The sequence below is a fragment of the Rhinatrema bivittatum genome, chromosome 7 (assembly GCF_901001135.1).
Source record: "Rhinatrema bivittatum chromosome 7, aRhiBiv1.1, whole genome shotgun sequence".
Taxonomy (NCBI): domain Eukaryota; kingdom Metazoa; phylum Chordata; class Amphibia; order Gymnophiona; family Rhinatrematidae; genus Rhinatrema; species Rhinatrema bivittatum.
Window position 1 is genome coordinate 85,575,618 of NC_042621.1, and position 23,517 is coordinate 85,599,134.

Here is a 23,517-nt window from a genome sequence, read left to right on the forward strand (position 1 = left end):
TTGCCCCTAGACATTGTTTATTTAGTCCACAGCATCACTCTGTTATCGCTTTTCTCAGCAGCATCACCTTGTATAGTGAGACGGGTTATTCTAGGTACCAATGTGCATTATTGGAATGGTTTATGTACATGTCTAGCTCTAATGTGGTCTCCTGGTGGGGGGGGGGAGGTGGGGTAAAATCATGAAGTGGTTGAGTGTATGTGTGAGTGAGGATTGTTTATATGTATGCCATGTTGGTTTGAGAGATGTGTAGCTGGTGGTCAGATCATCGGGGTTCTGCCCCAGTGCAGTGGGTGTTTGTGAATGTTCTCATAATTGCAGGGATTTGCAGTTCAGATTCTGAACATATAATGGGTACTGATAAATTGTTTCAGTCCAGTTACCTCCTGTGTTTTGTAACTTACTGCATTTGTTGTGTCATATCACAGGTAGTTCTGTGATCTGACCCGGTAGTATTTTGTTCGGTTTATATGATATAAACATCTATTTAAGAATTGTAATAAAATCTATTTTGAAAAAAAAAGTCGCACAAAGACCCGAGTTTTGAATTTCAAATATACGGACTTTGACAAAATGGGATGTACCTGGAAGAAAAACTAAAAGACTGGGAGAAAATGGGTGAGGTGGAACAGTGAGCTAAATTAAAAGGAACTATTACAAAGGCAACAAATCTGTATGTTAGAAAAGTAAACAAAAGCTCAAGGACAAAGAAACCAATTTGGTTCTCAAAAGAGGTGGCTGCAAAAATAAAGGCAAAAAGATCAGCATTCAGGAAGTTTAAAGGATCCCAAAAAGAAGAACACAGGAAACAGTACCTGGTGAAAATGAGAGAGAAATCAGAAAAGCAAAAGGTCAAGTGGAAGAAAGGATTGCCCAAGTGGTGAGAGAATGTTTTTCGTGCATCCCCTAGTTTTAATATTCCCCTTGTTATCTTTATTCCCTTGTTAACAATTTCTACTTTATAATTGTTTTACATTTCTGACAAAGGTAATGTATGCTTTTAATATAATTTGTTGATTGTTCTATGTAACGCTCACAGGCGAAGTTATGTTTTTATTGTAAACCGGTGTGATTTGTATTTTATACAGGAATGTCTGTATATAAAAGTTAAAAATAAATAAATATATATATATATATATATATATATATATATAAGAGAAAGAAGGAAAGCCTGAAGTGGTATAGTGAAATTGAAAGGTGACAAGGAGCAATGTGTCGAGACAGACAAGGAAATGGCAAAAATATTAAATACTTCAGTTTGGTGTTCACCAAAAAAAGACCCTGGAGAAGGACCGTTGGTGGTTGATAAGACTGTAGAAGGGAATGGGCTAGACCCAACTCCTTTTACAGAATATATGGGAAGAGCTAGGAAAACTGAATGTGGATAAATGCATGGGGCCGGATGAGGTACACCCCAGGATACTATGAGAAATCATAGATGTCCTGGTGATTCCGCTAAATGACCTGTTCAATAGATCCCTGGAAATGGGAGTGGTGCCTCAAGTTTGGAGAAGAGCAGTTGTAGTCCCCCTTCATAAGAGTGGTAGCAGATCGGAGACTGGAAACTATAAGCTGGTTAGCCTCCTCAACCAATTATCAGACATAGGAATAACAGGAACTGCACTTTCCTGGTTCAAAACATTCCTCAACAACAGAGGCTACAAGGTTAAAATCTACAATAAAGAATCCCTCCACTACACCTCATCCTTAGGAGTTCCACAGGGTTCCTCCCTATCCCCCACACTTTTCAACATATACCTTCTCCCGCTATGCCAACTCCTAACCCGTTTGAAGCTAACACACTTCCTATACGCTGACGATGTGCAAATCCTGATCCCCATTAAAGAATCCATCATTAAAACACTGGAATTTTGGGAAAACTGCCTCCGAGAGATCAATCTCCTTCTCGCTAGTTTAAATTTGATATTTCCTAGCGTGTAGCAGATGCACTCAGAACAAGTGGGTATAGTGTGCTCGTGCTAGCAGTTGGAGACAGATCTGACGTCAGCACGGGTACGTATACCCCCACAGGAAGTGAAGCAACTTAGTAATTTCCGTCTCTAAAGCAGTTTGGAGCGCCTGCACGCTCGCTGAGCGTGTTTTCCAATACTACTTTCTACTTTTTAAATTTCTAAGACGACGACGAACCCCACACTCCTGCGGTGATACCCTCGGGTCCCTCCCCCAGTTGAGTTTCCCGAGGTGATTTCCACAATCCCTCGGAGGTCTACACCTCGGTCCGGTGGCCGAACCACGGCAGGGATCTAGCCCCCGAGCGAGAAGGGCTCCGGCGTGCTGAGAGGCGCCTCGGTCCCTGCGAGGACTTAGCCTCGAGCGAGACAAGTTCGGTGGCTTAGAGGCAGCGGGTGCACTTCCTTGAGCGCGGCGGCGAAGGTATTTCCCCTCTCCCTCCGCAGCCGGAGACCGCCCGGGTTACAGCCGGGAAGCGCCGAAGATCAGGTAAGGCGTACATCTCTTACTTTTGGTCTCCGAGGTACGAGGATCGGCGGCGTTGCCTGCATGCGGCACGCCGTGGAGGTTGCCATTGTCTGCCTGGTTCAGGTATTGTGCGCACAAGGATAGGCGCCTGTTGATAGGCGCACAACGCAGCTTTGCTAAGCGTACGCTATTGAGCTATTGTTAAGCGCATAGTCTTCAGCGTCCTCTTATTGAGCGCATATTGCGGGGCGCATATTGCATATTATTGAGCGCATATTGCATATTATTGAGCGCATATTGCTGAACGCATATTGCATATTATTGAGCGTGTATTATTGAGCGCATATTGCTGAACGCGTATTATTGAGCGCATATTGCATATTATTGAGCACATATTATTGGCAGCGTATTGCATAAGCGCCGGCGCCCTGCATTCGCAAGACGCGATGGAACACTTAAACGCCCCGGCGTCTCCAGAGGCGGCACCTGATTCCGGCGTAAAAGCTCTTGGCCTGTGCTCAGCATGCCATCTTAGAGCCACACAGAGCGAGGAGGCAGACTCCCTTTGTGCCCAATGTGAGGAGGCCATGGGAGCCTCGGGCCAGGACCAGTATCAACCGAGGTTTACCGCCAGTTCCCCAGGGGCCACCCCGGATCTAGCGGGCCGGCTCGAACAGCCAGGAATCCCGGGGGACCTGGTACCCCGACGGCTAGAGACCGCTTCCATTTCCTGGGTGGACTTATGTAAGGGGATCCACGCCTTTGTACAGATGCAGTCGGCTTCCCGTCCAGGCCCTGCTGCCCCGGCTGACCCTGCCCCCGGACCCTCTCGCCCTTACCGCGGGCACCCGCCTCCGGGCAGTCCGGCTCAGGCGGATCCTGATGTCTCGGAGGACGAGTCCGGACTCCCAGAGGAGGGGGAACTTCCCTCGGGGATAGAGCCATATCGAACTATGAGGCAGTTCTTCCCCAAGGAAGATCTCTCTGACCTGGTTTCTCAGTGCCTGACGGAGTTGGCTATTCCAGGCCCTAGTACCATGGAGGCATCCAATCAGAACCCCCTGCTTGGAGGGTCTTCGTCCGATGGCCCGCCATTTCCCCTTCCTGCAAGCGGCACAACAGCTGATCGATTTGGAGTGGAATGCGCCGGAGGCCTCATTCAAAGGGGGTCAGGCCCTGTCTGGCATGTACCCCCTGGATCCGGCAATCAAGGATATGCTGGCGTGCCCCAAGGTGGACGCCATAGTTAGCGCTGTGGTCAAGCGCAGTACCATTCCAGTGGAGGGGGGGGCGGCCCTCAAGGAGGCTCATGACCGACGCCTGGACGCCATCCTGAAACAAACCTTTGAGGTGGCAGCTCTGTCTCTGCAGATCGCAACCTGCTGCACAGTGGTGACGCGTTCCTGTTTGTCACAGGTAAGGAACAATGCCCCGGCAGCAGACATGGAGTCAGCTCTCTCGTTCCTCATGGATGCCGCCTCCGACCTAGTCAGTACGACAGCCAAGGGGGTATCATCCTCAGTAGCAGCCAGGAGGCAGCTCTGGATACGGAACTGGTCAGCCGACGCTCCTTCTAAGACACGCCTCACTAGAATGCCGTTCAAGGGTTCTCTTCTGTTCGGCAGCGATCTAGATAAACTGGCCAGCACATGGGGCGCCTCTCCAGTACCTTGACTGCCGGAAGATAGGTCCAAGAGGAACCAGCGCACCTTTCCGAGGCCTTCCAGAGGTAGAAGCTCCCAACGCTTCACTCCCTATAGAAGTCGCTACCAGGCACTTGTCCTCAGGCCAGGACCCAGTCCTTTCGGACCAAGCAGCACAAGAGGGGAGCTGGCTCGGGTTCAGGTCCCGGCCGCACCTCACAATGAGAGTCAGCCGATCCATCCGGGGGACGAAGCCATAGGGGGCAGGTTAACCCTCTTCTACCCCAGATGGGTCGAGATTACGTCGGACCAGTGGGTCCTCGCCATCATCCGAGAGGGGTATTATCTGGACTTCCATCACATCCCTCCGGACAGGTTTGTGGAATCTCCGTGTCCAATCCACAAGAAGGCGGCATTGGAAGCTACCCTGGCGAGGCTCATGTCCTTGAAAGCCATAATCCCAGTACCTGCCTGGGAAATGGATTCTGGGCACTATTCCATTTATTTCATGGTACCCAAGAAAGAGGGCACTTTCCGACCCGTCTTGGACCTCAAGTCAGTCAACTGATACTTAAAGGTCCCTAGGTTTCGCATGGAAATTCTGCACTTAGTCAAGACCGCAGTACAGCCAGGGGAATTCCTCACGGCCTTAGACTTGTCAGAAGCCTACCTGCATATCCCGATCCATCGGGATCATCAGCGCTACCTACGCTTCAAGGTTCTGGGACGACACTTCCAATTCCGGGCTTTGCCCTTCGGGTTAGCCACGGCACCGCGGACCTTCACCAAGGTGATCGTAGTGGTAGCAGCGCCGCTCAGATGGGAAGGAATCCTTGTCCATCCCTACCTAGACGATTGGCTGATCAGGGTGAAATCACGAGAGGAGAGCCATCGGGCAACCAACAGAGTGATCTCCCTTCTGGAAAGCCTGGGAGGGGTAGTCAACCTAAACAAGAGTTGCCTACAGCCTTCCCAATCACTGGAATACCTGGGAGTCCGGTTCGACACCCAGGCAGACAAAGTCAGCCTAACCACCAAGAGAAGGTTAAGGCTCCAGACTCGTCTACGGTCCTTGATACCCATGACACACAATAGTCGACAGAACTTCCTTTAGGAGCAATGGTTTTCCATTTTACCCCTAAGCCCAGAATAAGAGCCTCCTGACTGCTCTGTTTATACTATTAATTTCTCCGCTATCTCTAGCCTTTCCTTCCTTCCAGCAGCCTATGCCTCCAAGTTTAATTTCCCTGTTAAATGTAACTTTGCTTTTTCATGTTTCAACCTTTTGTTTTTGGTTACTGTTCTTGGTTCAGTTCCCCTATTCGATGTGAACCGACCTGATATGGTCTCTACCATGAAGGTTGGTATAGAAAAGTGTTAAATAAAATAAATAAATAAATTGATGGGAAAAAGCCGGCCCATAGCTTGGGATTACCTGCAGGTTCTCGGTCTCATGGCATCCACCCTGGAAGTGGTACCATGGGCGCGGGCCCATATGAGACCACTGCAACGCTCTCTCCTCTCTCGATGGAGCCCACGCTTCCGGAATTACTCCGTGCATCTACCTCTACCCGCTAGAGTGCGGACCCAGCTACGGTGGTGGTTGCAGTCCGACCACACGAGCAGGGGGTCGAAGATGTCCTCCCCCACGTGGATCCTGCTCACCACAGATGCCAGCCTGAGCGGATGGGGAGCACACTGCGAAGAGCTCACCGCCCAAGGGCAGTGGAACAGAGAAGAGTTGGGGTGGAACATCAACCGCCTAGAGGCACGGGTAGTCCGGTTAGCCTGCCTGCGATTTGCTCTCAGACTGCGGAACAGAGCAGTCAGAGTGATGTCCGACAACACCACCATGGTGGCATACATCAACCGACAGGGCGGAACCAGAAGCCGACAGGTGTCCCTAGAGATAGCCCCGCTGATGGCTTGGGCAGAGGCGAATCTCCAGGACATCTCCGCCGTCCACATTGCCGGAAGGGACAACACCACGGCAGACTTCCTCAGCAGGGAAAGCCTAAATCCGGGAGAATGGCAGCTGTCCCCCACAGCCTTCCAGATGATTGTGGATCAGTGGGGGACTCTGGACATGGACCTACTAGCGGACAGGTCCAATGCTCAAGTACCCAGATACTTCAGCCGCAAGCGAGATCCGTTCTCTCACGGGATCGACGCCCTGGTTCAGCCATGGCCTCCAGGGACCCTGCTATACGCCTTTCCTCCGTGGCCCCTGCTGGGGCGCCCTTATACACAAGATTCAGAGGCACAGAGGCCTAGTTCTTCTAGTGGCACCAGACTGGCCAAGAAGACCCTGGTACGCGGACATGAGAAGACGACTGACAGGGGAGCCCCTTCCCCTGCCTCCTCTCAGGGACCTGCTACATCAAGGTCCCATCCTCCACGAGGATCCAGCTCAATTCTCTCTTACGGTCTGGCCATTGAGAGGGCTAGACTGAAGAAAAGAGGTTACTCGGAGCCGGTGATAGATACACTCCTCCGAGCCCGCAAGTTTTCCACATCCCTCACCTACATAAGGATCTGGAGAGTATTTGAAGCCTGGTGCGACATTCATGGCACCAATCCACATGCAACCACAATCCCTATTGTTCTGGATTTCCTGCAGGATGGGCTTCAGAAGGGTCTCTCCCTAAGCTCCATCAAGGTTCAGGTGGCTGCGCTGTCTTGCTACGGTCCCAGGAGGGATGGCAAGACCATTGCCACGCACCCAGATGTTTCCCGCTTCCTGAAAGGAGTCAAGCACATTCGTCCGCCACTGAAGTGGCCAGTGCCCCTGTGGAACCTCAACATAGTTTTGGATTTCCTCGCGGGATCCACCTTCAGACCCCTCCGGGGCCTGTCTCTCCGTTCACTAACTTTGAAGATGGTGTTCTTGCTGGCTGTGTGTTCAGCACGCCGCATCTCGGAGCTACAAGCGTTGTCCTGCCGTGATCCCTTTCTCAGGCTCACTCCAGAGGCTATCCATCTTCGCACGGTTCCCTCCTTCTTACCTAAAGTAGTCTCACAATTTCACCTCAACCAAACCATATCCTTGCCAACCACGGCGGGTTTGAAGAAGTCGGAAGAAGGGCGTTTGCTACACCATCTCGACATCGGCAGATTGCTGCCCAGATACCTGGAAATGACAGAAGCAGTACGAAAGACGGACCATCTGTTCGTCCTTCACAGCGGGAAGAAACAAGGGGAAGCAGCCTCACGGCCCACCATCGCCCGCTGGATCAAAGAAGTTATCAGAGCGGCCTACATAGAGTCCGGGAAGTCAACGCCTCTGCAGGTCAAGGCTCATTCCACCAGAGCGCAGGCGGCCTCTTGGACAGAATCTAGTATGCTGTCGCCCGCGGAGATATGTAAGGCGGCGATGTGGTCCTCCCTCCATACCTTCTCCAGATTTTACCGTCTGGACGTCCGGGCCAGGGAGGACACAGCATTTGCGAGGGCAGTCCTACGCGGTCCTCAGGCAGCCTCCCACCCAGTTCGGGAGTAGCTTTTGTACATCCCACTTGTTCTGAGTCCATCTGCTACACGCTAGGAAATGTAGAGATTACTTACCTGATAATCTCCTTTTCCTTAGTGTATGCAGATGGACTCACCATCCCGCCCAGCTGCCGGTATACATGGGTTTCATCAATTCCAGGTAAGGCATGTCATTTCTTACACGAGAGCGTCCACTCTACCAGGTGTCGACGCCTTCCGGTTGGGAACGCTGGCGGTCTCCAGCTAATATCAATCGGTCAGGAGAATCCTGTTTCATTAATTACTTGATCGGTCAGTACACATATATCCATAACAGCTTTTGCAAGGAAGATTACTGAGTTGCTTCACTTCCTGTGGGGGTATATGTACCCGTGCTGACGTCAGATCCGTCTCCAACTGCTAGCACGAGCACACTATACCCACTTGTTCTGAGTCCATCTGCTTACACTAAGGAAAAGGAGATTATCAGGTAAGTAATCTCTACATTAAATACAGCTAAAACGGAACTCCTTCTCATCTCCCCAGGAAATAGTAACCTCTCTTTATATCCACCAACCAACATACCCACTACTCAAACAAGGGACTTAGGAGTAATAATCGACAACCATCTCAACTTAAAAACCTTCATCAAACAAACGACAAAAGACGGCTTTTATAAACTTGAGATCCTGAAAAGAATCAAACCTCTCCTTCATGGGCGAGACTTCAGAACGGTCCTTCAAGCAGTAATCTTCTCTAAGATAGACTACTGTAACTCTATCTTACTTGGTCTCCCTTCTGCTTCCATTAAACCTCTTCAAATGCTCCAAAACTCAGCTGCGAGAATACTGACAAACACCAGGAGAAGAGATCACATCTCCCCCATCCTCAAAAACCTACACTGGCTGCCAATACACTTCAGAGTTATTCACAAGTCCATCACCATCATCTATAAAGCAATCCATCACCATGCTCCACTTGATCTACAAATTCCTCTCAGACGACATTCCTCCACCAGACCCATCAGAGAAGCTTACAGAGGATCACTAATCGTTCCCCAAACCAAATCCACACACCATCTAACTTTTAGAGACCGGGCTTTCTCCACAGCCGGACCCTCGATATGTAATTCTATTCACTCGGATCTGAGACAAGAACCTTGCCTACTAACTTTCAGAAAAAGGCTTAAGACTTGGCTGTTTAAACAAGCCTTCCCAGATCCTAACTGAAGTACAGCAACAACTCCAATGAGACACTACAATATAATTTAAATAATTAATCCCATTATTGCACAGTTCATCTAACTCTTTCTTCCCCCAGTTAGATAAACCCTGTTTTAATGTAACTTTACGGTTTCTATGCACATGTTCAATGTTTCTGGTTTTTACACCCCCTGTTATCTGTAAACCGGCATGATGTGATTGTATCACGAATGCCGGTATAGAAAAACTTTAAATAAATAAATCTTGGTGGTGGGAAAATTAATGGAGACACTGAAAGAAAGGGTACAGAACTATCTACAATCCAGTAAGTTGCTGGTCTCAAGGCAACATGGATTCACCAGAGGAAGGTCCTGTTAGACAAATCTGATTTATTTTTTTGATTAGGTGACTAGAATTGGATCGAGGAAGAGCACTCGACATCATCTACTTGGAATTCAGCAAGGCTTTTGATACCGTCCCACATAGGAGGCTTGTGAACCAAATGAGAAGCTTTGGAGTGAGTGCCAAGGTGATGGCGTGGATTACAAACTAGTTGACTGACAGGTGACGGTGTGTAATAGTAAATGAAATCCACTCTGAAGAGAGAGCTGTGTTAAATGGAGTGCCACAGGGATTGGCATTGGGACCGGTCCTGTTCAATATCTTTGTGAGCGACATTGCGAAAGGGATAGAAGGTAAAGGTTGTCTATCTGTGGATGATACTAAGATCTGCAACACAATGGACACACCTGAAGGAGTAGAGAGAATGAAAAGTGATTTACAAAAGCTTAAAAAGTATTCGAAGATTTGTCAGCTGGGATTCAATGCCAGGAAGTGCAGAGTCCATCATCTGGGATGCAGTAATCCGAAAGAGCTAATGTGATTTGGGGGGGGGGGGGAGGCTGATGTGCACAGACCAAGAGCAGGCTCTTGGGATGATAGTCTCTGGCAATCTGAAGATGGAAAATTAATGTGACAAGGCAATAGCTAAAGCCAGAAGAATGCTGGTCTGCATAGAGAGAGGAATAACTAGTAAGAAAATGGAGGAGGTGGTGACGCCCTTATACAGTTCTGTGTTCATTTCTGGAGCCCTTATTTCAAAGGGGATAGAGACAGGATGGTGGAAGTCCAGAGATGGGCTACCAAACTGGTGTGGTGTCAGTATCAGAAAACCTATGAAGAGAGACTGAAGGATATGAATATGTATACCCTGGTGGAGAGGAGGCGCAGGGCTGATACAATACAGATCTTCAGATACCTGAAAGGTTTTATTGATGTACAAAAGTCAAATCTTTTCCATTGAAAAGTAATCAGCAGAACTAAGGATCATGAAATAAAACTCCAGGAAGGATGTCTCAGAACCAATGTCAGAAAATATTTCTTCACGGAGAGGTTGGTGGATCCCTGGAATCACCTTCCAGAGGAGGTGGTGAAAACCAAAACAGTGAAAGAATTCAAAAGAGCATGGGATAAACACTGAGGATCTCTAAAGGCTAAAGGATGGAAATGAAGAAAAGAGTGCATGAATTAACTTGCTGGTGCGGCGGTTACTGCCCTTAACCAATAAGCCTTGATGCTGTTGATGCATCTCCATCATTGCTCTGTGCTTCAATTGCAGGGAGGGAAGGGGAATTGGATTCGTACAATGACCAACAAGGGCCCTGACTTTTGCGTTCTGGGGAAACAAGAATGGGGGTAACTTGCTGATGCAATGGTTACCTCCCTTAACCAATAAGACTGATACTTTGATGCAACTCAAACATTGCTCTCTGCTTCAACGACAAGGTATAACAGGGAATTGGTTTCAAACAGCAACCAACGAGGGCCCTGACTTTTACGGTGTGGGAAACTGATAAGTATAGGGTAACCTTCACGGCGCAGTAGATATTACCATAAGTTTGCTGGGCAGACTGGATGGACCATTTGGTCATTTTCTACCATCATTTCTATGTTTTTCTATGTTCTTCGGAGATCCCTTTTCCAGCAGTCCTGCAGAAGCTTGAGCCCTCAACATTGCATCTCTGTGAATCAGCACACTTTCAAAAGACCATATTGAGAGCTGATTTTTGGGGATTCTGTCAGTAAAAGGTAAAATCTGCACTGGGGAGAATTCTGCACAAATTCTGAATTGTGCAGTTTTGCAGAATTCCTCCGAGTAGTAATTCCCTGATTCCAGATGGCTTAGATTCTAAGTTTGTACTTAGGCGACAAAGAGTGAAGTGACTTGCCCATGGTAAGGTCAGTGGAATTTGAACCCCTACTTCCCTGGTTCACAGTCTGCTGCTCTAATCACTAGGTTACTCCTGCATTCCAAAATTAAGTAAACACTCTGGATCTTTGTAAATCAAGGCCCTTGGTGTTTTTTCCCCACCTTTATCCATTTAAGCTGGCAGTAAAAAGGAGCAGAAGGTATCTACGAGGCAGAAAAAAATAAATTTTTAATAGTGCTCAGTGCAAGTGAAGTTAATCACCCTATTTTTAAGTCACAAATATCAATATTTATAAATGTGTATACTCTCACAAAGAAGAGCGCACACACAGAAACAAGTGGAGTTGTTTCTAGATATATATTTGCTCTTTCTAACTGCATAGAAGCAAGACTTTTGAATACTCCTCCCCCCACTCTAATACATATATACACATTGTAGCTGAGAGCAAATGATTTGAATACCATGGTTCTCCTTTTAGAAGCTAATGATTGTATTAGAGAATTTATTTTACCCATGATACTCTGTTTTCTCATGTAATTGTGATGCAGAACCCATTTTTGCCTCTTGCTTTTATTAGCTACAATGTATAATGCTGTATACATGCAATTAGAGCTGCAATTACTGAGGCAATGTTACTGTGATATTGATGCAGAAGATCTATGGTTTCTGCGAAATACATAAATTGATCCTTAATAGAAAGATCAATGTGGATTCTCCACTTGTGCTAACGTGTCCTGTTTTCTTTTTTTTTTAACAGACAGTTCAGAGGAAGAGGATGCCCCTTCATTTGCACCTTCTAGTTCTGTTGATGGCAATAATACAGATTCTGAGTTTGAAAAAGGCTCAAAACACAAGAACAAGAACCAGGATACACCAAAAACAATCACACCTGTGAAGGATGAATATGAATTTGATGAAGATGATGAAGAAGACAGAGTGCCACCAGTTGATGACAAGCATTTGTTAAAAAAGGACTTCAGGAAAGAGACTAAATCAAATAGTTTTATTTCTATACCCAAAATGGAAGTAAAAACTTATTCTAAAAATTCAGTTGCACCAAAGAAAGCTGCCCGTCGCATCTTGTCTGACACTTCAGATGAGGACAACACAAGCATAGTTGTGGGAGCTGGGGAGAAACTTCGGCTGTCAGCACACTCAGTTTTGCCCAGCAGTAAGACTCGTGAGCCTACTATTGGGAAGCAGCAAAAAGAAAAAAACAAAGTGAAAAAGAAACGGAAGAAAGATGCAAAAAGCAAAGAGGTTCGGTTTGGGAAAAAGAATGACATATTTTGTTCTTCTGAGTCAGAAAGTGAGAACATCGAAAGTGAGGAGGAGGACAGACTTTCTCTGGAAAGTGCTAACTGTGTAAAGGACTCTACATTAGTACTAAAAGAATCCTCCTTTTTCAATTCCCTCTCTGCATCTTCCACTTCATCTCATGGAAGCTCAGTATCACAGAAACATAACACTTCTCTCCAGGAGCAGCACTCCAAACACTGGAGAACGGACAATTGGAAAACCATATCTTCTCCGGCTTGGTCTGATGTTAGCTCATTATCAGACTCTACAAGGACCAGACTGACCAGTGATTCAGACTACACATCTGAGGATTCAAGCTTAGAGTCCGTGAAGCAAGTACGAAAGAAACAGGAACCACCTAAAAAAAGAAACACACACAACAATGGCTTTGAGAAAAGAAATTCATTTCATACAAACATGGATGGAGCAATCCCAAAATTGGACAAAGAGGGGAAAGTTGTTAAAAAGCATAAAGCAAAACATAAACACAAAAATAAAGAAAAGGGGCAGATGAGCCAAGACATTAAGATGATAAAAAACTTTACTTTTGAAAATGATGACTCTAAACAAAAGGGTGACAAGGCATTAATTATAGAGACAGAAAATGCAGTTGAAACTAAATTAAAAGTATTAAGACATGAGAGAGAACATTTAAAGAAAGAAGATAAGCTGCTTAAAGGGAAAGCAGAAGAGAAGGACTGGTCCTTTAAAGAAGATTCTGGTAAGGTTTCAAAAGATGAAAAATTCTTAAAGAAAGTACGAGAGGGGAATAAAGAAGCCAGTAAAGTTTTGAAAGAGGAGAAGGAGCGATTGAGTAAATTAGAGAGAGAGAAAGCAGCCAAGGAGAAATCGCCCAAGGAAGAAAAACCAAAAATTCATAAAGAAGAGAAAAAGAAAAAATCAAAAGAAAAAAAATCTGAAAAGAAAAATGATGAGAAAATTTCCAAAAACGAAAAGGAGAAAATATGTAAAGAAGAGAGAGAAAAATCAAAAAAAGAAAAATCTTACAAAGAAGATCCTGCGTTTGAGGACTTTAATAATAAAAACCAATTTTTGGACAGTGAAGACACAAAGTTCAGTGTTTCAGATGATCAGCAGGAAAGATGGTTCTCTGATTTGTCATCTGATTCTTCCTTTGACTTTAAAGAAGAAGACAGCTGGGATTCTCCAGCGGTAGAGTACAAAGAGAGTAAAAGTGATGCTATTGCCAAATTGATCATTGAGACTGTAAAAGAAGAAGGTAAAGACAAGAAAAAGGACAAAGGTAAAGAAAAAAGAGAACACTTTGAGAAGCGGAATGAAAAGGATCCTTTAAAGAAGAGAGAGAGAGACTATTCAGAAAAAATATCTGAAAAAAAGAAGGACCAAATGGATAAGCATAAATATATATCAGGTTATCTGCCAGAAAAGGATAAGAAAAAGAAAGATTTTGCAGAAATCGTTAAAGAACGGAAGGAGAAAGATCCAGGTGAAACTGGCAAAGAGAGAAAAGATTCTTTGGATGGTTCTAAAGAACGCAAAGAGATTAAAGTTAAGCAAGAGGAACCATACAAAGAAGACTTGTATGTCTGTGAAACATTTGTCAAGGATAAATCTGACCCTGAATTCAGTGGAAAGAGTGTGGAAACCCGTGAGAGGCACCATTCAGGAAAGGAGAAAGAGAAAAAAGATACCTCAGAAAAGGATAAGAAAGAGAAACTGAAATCAGAAAAACATAGAGAGAAGTCCAAAGATGCTGACAAAGAAAAAACAGAAAAGACCATCCTTGAAAAAAACCCAAAAGACAAAGAAATGGATAAAAGCTCCCGGGAGAAAAAAGAAGCAAAGGAAAAATGTAAGGATTTGCATAACAAAGAGAAAAAGTCTTTTGATCAAAATAAAGAAAAGAAAGACAAAAATTTCTCTAATGATAGAGAGAAAGAGTTTGAGAAAAAGGAGGAAAAAAAGGGAAGAGAGAAAAGCTGGTACAGCATTGCTGATATTTTTACTGATGAAAGTGAGGATGAGGGTGATGACTACAACTCATGTGGATTCAAATTTAGTGATGCATTTGGAAGTGATATACACAGACAGGACAATTACCAGGAGAAAGATGATGTCACAGTTGTAGAAAGAGAGCTTTATCCAGCAGACAAGCACAGAAAATGCTCTTCTGATAAGCAACATTCAGTAGAAAAGTCAAAAGATAAAGAGACTAAAGAAAAGAGGAAGGACAAGGGAGTAATTGAAGGCAGTAAAGAGAAAAAAGATAAAAATTTGATAGAGAGACATAAAGAAAAAAAAGATAAGGATTCACTGGAAAAATACAAGGATCGGAAGGACAGAATATCAGTGGATACAACCCAAGAGAAGAAAAACAAACAAAAATTTCCAGAAAAGGTTGAAAAAAGGCATCCCAGTGATGACAAGTTAAAAAATAAACATAAGGAAAAGGCAGAGAAGGAGTACTCGAAGGAGAGAAAGTCTTCCAAAACGGGTGATAATGAGAAAAGCCTCTTGGAGAAATTGGAAGAAGAAGCTCTCAATGAATACAGAGATGATTCAAATGATAAAATCAGTGAGATCTCATCAGACAGTTTCACAGACAGAGGACTGGATCCAGGATTGAATAATCTCTTAGAGCAATCTACCCTTTCTCTCACAGACACATCAGAAGAGAAATGTAAAGATTCTCTTCCTTTGCAGTGCTTATCCGAGAAACTCAAAGAACGAGAGCGACATCGACATTCATCATCATCATCCAAAAAAAGTCACGAAAAAGAAAAAGCCAGAAAGGAAAAGACAGACAAGAAAGAGAAACCTGATGATGTAAAAGATTCCAGTAGCAGAAAGGATTCTACACAGTATGAAAAAGATGTATCTGCTCTGGATGGCGATACGTTTGGAATTTCATGCAGCATAAAAACAGAGACAGAAGAAGAACTGGACAAAAGCATGGACTGCTTATTTTCTTCTGAAAAAAAGGATAGACATGAAACTGAGAGAGAACCTTCCAAGAAGTTAGAAAAAGAAAAGGGTTACAGTGTTAGTACCATTAACACCATGAAAGAGAAGAAAAGGAAAGACAAGTATCGGGAGAAAAGCAAAGATGAAAAAGAAAAGCATAGAGACAAACACATTGATGGATTTTTTAAGCATCACAAGGAGGAACAAAAATCCTTAAGCAAAGATAAAGAAAGTCCTCAAATCATTACTTTCAAGGAAAAATCAAAGGATGAATGTGTCAAGTTTAGTGAAATAAAACTAAAAGACAGAGTCAAGGAAAATCAGGAGAAAGACAAGGGTGACACAAAGATAAGTAATGGAAATGATAAATTAACCTTGTCAAAAGATGGAAATAAGAAAGAAAAACCAAGAGAAAAGCTTTTAGGAGATGGGGATCTTATGATGACCAGCTTTGAGAGGATGCTGAGCCAAAAGGATTTAGAAGTTGAAGAGAAACATAAGAGACATAAAGAAAGAATGAAGCAAATGGAAAAGATGAGACACAGGTCAGGAGATCCCAAATCGAAGGAGAAAATGAAAAACTTTGAAGAGATACGTAAGAAGAGCTTAGATTTGAATGTTAAGAAACCATTAGTGTTAGAATCACAGCAGAAGGACAAAAAGCTCAAGGACCCAAGCTCATTGAATCCCATGCTATCACCAGATAATAAAGTACAACCTCCTGTGGGAACTGATACAAAAGACTGGCTGAATGGTCCTCAGATGAAAGAAATATTACCTGCTTCTCCAAGACCAGACCAGAACAGACCCACTGGGGTCCCAACACCCACATCTATTGTCTCTTGTCCAAGTTATGAAGAAGTAATGCAAACACCAAGGACACCTTCATGTAGCAATGAGGACTATCCAGATCTGTTTGATTGTGCTGATTCTCAGCATTCGCTGCCAGTGTCAGCCATGTCTATGAATGCATGCTCTCCATCTTTCTTTGACAGATATGCAACTGCTTCTGGTGGGTTTCTTGAAAATCCAAGTCAGACTCCAACTAGGACAGCTTCCTCCATTAATCTTTATCGCTCTATTTCTGTTGACATACGAAGAGTCCCTGAAGAAGAGTTTAGTGTGGGAGACAAGTTTTTAAGGCAACAAAGCGTTCCAGCTACATCAAACTATAACTCTCCAGTGCAGCATTTACCAGAAGACAAGGCTTCCCTTCCTTCTGTTCCTGTTGAAAAGTTCTCATGTTTGTCTCCAGGCTATTATTCACCAGACTATAGTGCGCCATCCCCCAAAGTGGAAGCTTTACATTGTGCAACTGAAGTTGGTGGTAATATTCCTCAGTCTCCTGAAAGTGTTTATTCCAGTTTACAAGCAAATTCTTCCCCTTCTCATAGAGATGATGCTTTGGCATCTGCAATGAATAGTGCTGTTCCCCCTGATCTTGGCATGCCTTTGGATTCCACAGAAGACCAGCAAGCTACGGCTTCTATTTTGCCTCCAGAACCCAGCTTTTTGCCTCCAGAATCTAATTTCATATCACCAGAGCCTGGCTTTTTGCCTCCAGAATCTAGCTTTATACCACCAGAGGCTGGCTTTTTGCCTCCAGAATCTAACTTTGTACCACCAGAGCCTGGCTTTTTGCCTCCAGAACCATTCATGCCTCCAGAGCCCAATTTTTTGCCTTCAGAACCAAGTTTTATTCCTCAGGATCCCAACTTTTTGCCATCAGAGACTAGCTTTTTACCACGTGTTGAAGAGAATCCATTTACTTCAACTATTTCAGAGCAGAACAGTATGGATTGGTCCAGCCCTTCCCCAAGAAATGAGTCTGCCATCCTCCCAAATTTGATTGGTAATTCCTCCAACCATCCTGTAAGCTGGTCAGTTGAATCTGATCTTTTACTCAAGTCTCCACAGAGATTTCAGGAATCTCCTAAACCATTTTGTCAAGCTGACCAAACACATCCCACATCTGTGCCCTTCACATCTGCAGATTCTTCATTCCCAGTTTCTTCCATTCCATATCCAATTTCCGTATCTGAACCAGGGCTTGAGGAAATTAAGGAAGAGGAGGCAATTCAAAGAGAAACAACCTCGGGCCAGCAAACACTATACATGTCTCCTACCCCATTAGATTCTTTTTTCAGTAATTGCAAATCTCTTCCTGAAGAGTCATCTGAGATGCCTTCAGAGCCTTCTTGCTTAGTAACAAAAACTCAAGCAGACTCCATCTGTGCTCTAGAAAATAACTACCTGGGATCCAGTAACATTGCACCTGTCAATCCAGAAGAACCGTTGACATGGTCTGATCCATTCACCAGTTCTGGGGATGAATTAGATCTTGGGCCTTTCTCATTACCAGAGCTGCCACTTCCTGTAAAAGAGGGTCCAGATACTGAACTAGCTGAAGCAGACCAGATGGAAGAAGGTCTTGTGGCTGTTCCAGAAGTTGTCAATGGTGGGGTAATAAACATGGGCATTGTGACTGAAGCTACAGATAACCTAGGGCCTTCACCTAGTCTAGGTCAATCTGTCCACACACCTACTATGGAAGCAGAGTCACAGTCTGAAAAACAGAAAGCACAAACCATTTCACCAGAGACTACACTACACTCTTTGCATATACCAGAAGAGAAGTCATTAAAAGATTCAGAGTCCCATAGTTTCGCCTCAAGTGTTACTGCAGACCACCAAGAAAGGGATATAAATTCTGCAGAGTTAACCTCAAACAGTACCTCAGAGTGTTTGATACAAGCTGAATCTGATGAGTGTACAATCGAACAAGAGGGCATTGATCTAGGTAGCATCAGTCAAGTTACTTCTACGCAGGCAAACATCTCCCAGGCTAATGTCCAAACGGAAATGACAGAATCGCCTCAAAAAACAGTCATAGAAGTTCAGAAACTGCCCAAAATAGAAGAGATTCCTCAGCGAATCACAAGAAATCGGGCTCAGATGCTTGCCAATCAGAATAAACAGAACTCAGCACCTGTTGAAAAAGAGCTAGTCTCTGTTACCGCATCATCCACACGTGCCAAGGGACGGGTTCCAGAGGAAGAGGATCCTCAGGCTCAACACCCACGTAAACGCAAATTTCCACGATCCAATCAACAGCTTCAGCAGCAGATTCATACCAGCAATCAGCAGACGAGAGAGGTGATTCAGCAGACACTGGCAGCTATTGTGGATGCTATAAAGTTAGATGACATTGAGCCTTACCATAGTGACAGATCAAATCCATACTTTGAGTATCTTCAGATTCGAAAAAAGATAGAAGAGAAACGGAAAATTCTCTGCTACATTACTCCTCAGGCCCCCCAGTGTTATGCAGAGTATGTCACATACACCGGTTCTTATCTCCTGGATGGCAAACCCCTTAGCAAGCTGCACATTCCAGTGGTGAGTTGTCATCGCACCTCCTGTAAGAACACAATTATCCCTACCCCTTAGGATATTTACAGTAGAATCCTTGGAAATGTGTAACATAAAGGAATACACACCTGGTAAAAGAATAAACAGACTGGGGTTATTTATAGTCTCTAGTTTTACATTTGAACCAGTTTTTAAAAAGGTTTTCCCATAGGCATAGGATAGAACTTAAGTGTTTATAAACCTGGCCCTGTCTCGTATGAACTCAGCACCTTCAAAAGCCATTGTGCAACTCTACAGAACCACAGTGCTCAAAGAGTAATGAGCACGCAAAGCCTGCTCTAGTAATAAAGTAGTTTGCATTGCACACTGTCTTTTATTGTTTTAGAATTAAACTTGTGGCTTCTGTTCCTGTGTATTTTGCTGCCATCTGTGGAAGAACAGGCCATTCAGTGACATCCACATTTTGTGTCTTGTCTTATGAACCAAGCTAACGCAGAGCTGATATATGACAATATGGCTTCCTGGATAAGTTTTGTGCAAACATATTCTATGACTGTTACATTGGGATTTGGTAGGGCATGTTTATGTTTAGAACCAAAATAAAATACAACTGTTGGAGACTGGGAGTAGTCAGAAATGTTTAGAGTAATAAGCCCAATGTTACTCCTTTACGTGTGTCTACAGAAGGAAAGTGGGAGCATGCACCAGTAGAACTTACAACTTAGTTATGAATTAACTAGAAGTAAAAGCCCATTGAAGGACAGGGAAATATGAAATGTAGAAAGTAGTAGAATCACATCCCCATCCTCTTTTCCTTATTTATTATTTATATTCTGCTTATCCCCACTTCCAAAGCCCCTTTGATCCCCTCACTCTCCCTCTTTCACTTCCTCCCCCAATCCAGTCCCTTCACTCATCCTATTTACCCCCTGTGTCCCCCCTCCCAAACCCCCTCACTCTGGTTCACTACCCCCTCCTCCCACAAAACCTTCATTCACCCTAGTTCACTTCCTCCACCCACCCCACCCACCCCTCATTTATCCTGGTTCACTTCCCTGTCCCCCATACTCAATTCATTTACTCCACCCCTTCCCCCTCCCAAATCACTCTCCCTCTTTCAATTCCTCCCCTCATCCTATCCCCTCACTCACCCTTGTTCCCCCCATAAAACCCAGAGGTTTCCCTGGTTAGTGCCCCTCCCAAACCCCTCATTCACACTATTTCACTCTCCCCATGAACCCCTCACTCCAGTTCTCTCCCCATCACTGGTTCACTCCCCACCTTGTTCATTCACACTCCAGGTTGGTTCATTCTCACCCCACAATCCCCAGTTCATTATCTTCCTGCCCCAACCCCCTCAATCACTGGCTTCTATGAGCCAAACAGTAGGAGGAGGATAAAAGCTTTGCAGTGTTTTCGATGCGTCCTCCCCTGCTGGGGCCTGAGCATCATGGTTTGAATCCTGTGGTTCAAAATGTGCCATTCAGGCCCCAGCAGGGGAGGAAGGAAGATGCACCAGAAGCACCGCAAGGCCACCACCCTCTTCATGTTTGGCTGATAAGACAGTGAGTGAGGGGGTTGGGGGCTGGTTCGCACTGTCTACTGCTAGCAGTATCTCTCTTCCAGGGCAGGTAAGAGAGTAAATACACCATCCACTACCACCAATGTTTCTGTTCGAGTGAGCTCAAATTCCATACAGAGAGAGAGAAAAGGGTGAAACTGGAGAGTATAAGAAGGGATGGGGTGGAGCTCAATTTGCATACTGGCAATACAAGTTACGGGCAACTTTATTTATTTATTTTTTTAGTTAGAAACCAGCTTTTTATAAACAGTTATTCATAAACAGATTTTGGGATTGGTGCTAAATATGTTTGCAGGGTAGAAATAGGAATTTGCATATGTGTATGTTAGGTAGAGCAAATTACTTTTTAGGTCAGATCACCATAGTTTGACTGCCTTATCTCTAAAAGATGACCCATATCATTCAGTCCACTCTCATCACAAAGTTGATAACTTATTTGCTACCATAGAATACAATAACATATTAAAAAGGTACAAACTCACCTGGCAAGTTGACAGGCATAGATGGACTAATGTGAATAATCCAGGATAGGCCACATATATTAGTGAGAAACTATAAAGATGGCAGAAGGGTGATCTAGTTCAGTGTTCTGAATGCTATATGGTGAAAGGAGAACTGAGTCATACATATAGTGCATTGATCTGTCTTAGACACCAATAACTAGTTGAGGTTGACATTGAAATAAACACAATTTCGAATGCTGTTTGAACCCTTGTTTATGTCTAGTCAGTGTGCTTTGTAGCTCAGCTGCAGGAAACTCTGGATTGGTTTAGAGCTTGAAATTTTTGACTATATGGGAGGAGAGGTAGATGGTTCATACAGCTTGTGTGCCTCCCTCTTCCCCTTCCCACCGCATTTACTGACCACAAACACTTCCATTTTAGACTTCAGATGCAGGAAATAATCAGGAGGAGAATTTTATAAGTATAAGCATAGAAAAGAGTACAAATTTTTGCATTGTTTCGGAGAGAATCCTGAGAAATGAGTAGGCCTTGTGTTTAGAGGAAGATTGTTCAGGTTAAATTGTAGGAGAAAGCAAATTTAAAAGGATATAAACCAGTTGGAGTTGGTCCTGAGGGTGGCTTCTAAAAATGTTCAGTCTTTGTTGTAAACTATATGGGGACAGACTTAAAAGCTAAATATGTATACGCTATAAGTAAGGTGTGATGGGGAGTTATGATAGACATTTAAATACGTCCAAGATATCAGCGCACAGGATGGGGGTCTCTTTCAGTGGAAAGGAGGCTCTGAAATCAGGAGTAATTTAAAATGAAAGGGGGGAAAATCAGGAGCAATCTAAGAAAATGTTTCTTTACAGAGGGTGGTAGATGTATGTAATATTCTCTGAGGACAAGCAGGATGGTAGTACTCACACATGGGTGACATCATCAGATGGAGCCCATTTCGGAAAACTTACATCAAAGTTTCTAGAACTTTGACTAGGCCACCGAGCACACCCAGCATACCATATACCCTGCGTCCATGCGGGATCCCTCTTCAGTCGTCTTTTTTTTTTCTTCCATGGAACTATGAGCCTCATAATTTGATCGAGCTTAAAACTTGGCTTTTTACTTTGTGGAAAATTTGTTTTTTGCATTTGGATTTTTGGGTTTTTTTGCTAATTTTTTTCTCTTTGATCAATCTTTAGGTCCCCCTGTGCCTTCCCATAGTGTCCCCAGTCAGGGTTTTTGGCATTTCGTTAAGTTTTCTTTCACGATCAATTCCCCCCATGGTAGCAGTGCCTAGGTGCCCACCTGCCATAGATGCTTACCGCCATTGTTGGACGTTTGGCCCTTTTGTTTCACCCCGACATTGCCACATTCGGTTTTCGCCAATGCCTGAGGACCATGTCTGTCACTGATCATGATGAGGTATGCATCGCATGATATACGGGGTTGCCGGTTGGGTGCCCAGATGACCCTGAAAGGACATTGGCTTCAATTCGACAAAATGGATCTTGCCTTCGGGTCAAGGAAGTCCAAGCTATTGGCATTGGTGGCATCGGCATCAAAGGACCTCAGAGCCGCACCAGTGGACATCACGCCATTCACATCGGTGGGATCGTTAGTTCCGTCTAGGCCACTAGTGGATAGGGGTGCCGGAGACCGGCCATTATTGATCTCTGGGCAAAGGACACCAGGTTCGTTATCTTCAACATCGGTACCAGGTAAGGACTGGGCCAAGCATCAAGGGAAGCCGAAGAAGCATTGGCACCGGTCCCCATTGATGCACGGGGATGCACCAGCTTTTGCAGCGATGCCCCCAAAGCAGCCCCGTGGAAGAGAGTACTTATACTCTATCGATGCCTGGGGTCCACATCTGTCTCCACCAGTCCTGATACCATACGCCGATCCCCCTCGCAGATCTGAGGAAGATCTCCTCCTTCCTCCCAGTCAGTGTTGGCATCAGCAACATTTGAGGAGGAGCTGGAACACTAAGTCCAGCTGACAGTAGAGCAGGCGATGCAGAGATTTGGTCCTGTGGCACTGATGGCACCGGAGTCGGTACTGCTCGTCCTCGTACCACTTCTGATACAGTGGCCATCACCGGTTACTCCAAGGAGGAAGCTCCGGCAGAGGTGCCAAGGTCTGTAGTCTCCTATCCAATTCCACCGGTGCTTGCACCTTTGGATGTAGGCAAAGCACCTAGGGTCGCATCCCCTGTGACATTCAATGAGGATGAGGGTACCAATGACTATCGAGGGGATGATCAGATCGAGTCCTTCTCTGAGGATTCAGATGGTATCCCATCAGACTCTTCTCCAGCTGAGCAAAGAAAGTCTCCGCCTGAGGACTTAACTTTCGTAGGGTTTGAGAGGTTGATGGTGGAGGCCATCCCATTCCAGCTTTTGACAGGAAATGCCAGACACAAAATGCTTGAGATCCTTCAGTTTGTGGAGCTTCCTAAGGAGAGGTCCAATAAAACAAATCGGAAGGCGGTCCCACGTAGCCAAGGCAAAAACAAAAATGAGACAACCTTATACCGTGGAAAGATTTTTTATTGTTTCACAAAGCCCGACTCCGGCCGAGTTTCGCCAATTTAGGCTGCATCAGGGGCTTAGTCGTGCATATAATTATCTCTGCTTCTCAGTCTATCAACGTGTCACTCTCAAAATCGTACTGAACAAATCAGACGGTATATTGATGTATCCAGATATTTTGTATCAAAGAACATCGGGACAAGTCCTCATTTCGCGAAATGAGGACTTGTCCCGATGTTCTTTGATACAAAATATCTGGATACATCAATATACCGTCTGATTTGTTCAGTACGATTTTGAGAGTGACACGTTGATAGACTGAGAAGCAGAGATAATTATATGCACGACTAAGCCCCTGATGCAGCCTAAATTGGCG

The 23,517-nt window shown here is 44.7% G+C and overlaps 1 protein-coding gene across 6 annotated transcripts in view; it reads left to right on the forward strand.

Annotated features, from left to right (window-relative positions):
* Nucleotides 1–23,517, forward strand: part of ANKRD11 (ankyrin repeat domain 11) — an 899,251-nt gene that overhangs the window by 790,269 nt on the left and 85,465 nt on the right. For all 6 annotated transcript variants that reach the window (XM_029608601.1, XM_029608602.1, XM_029608600.1 and 3 more), the window contains one exon: nucleotides 11,720–18,606. In XM_029608601.1, coding sequence (XP_029464461.1) covers nucleotides 11,720–18,606 — 6,887 coding nt within the window. The remainder of the gene's footprint in view (nucleotides 1–11,719; nucleotides 18,607–23,517) is intronic.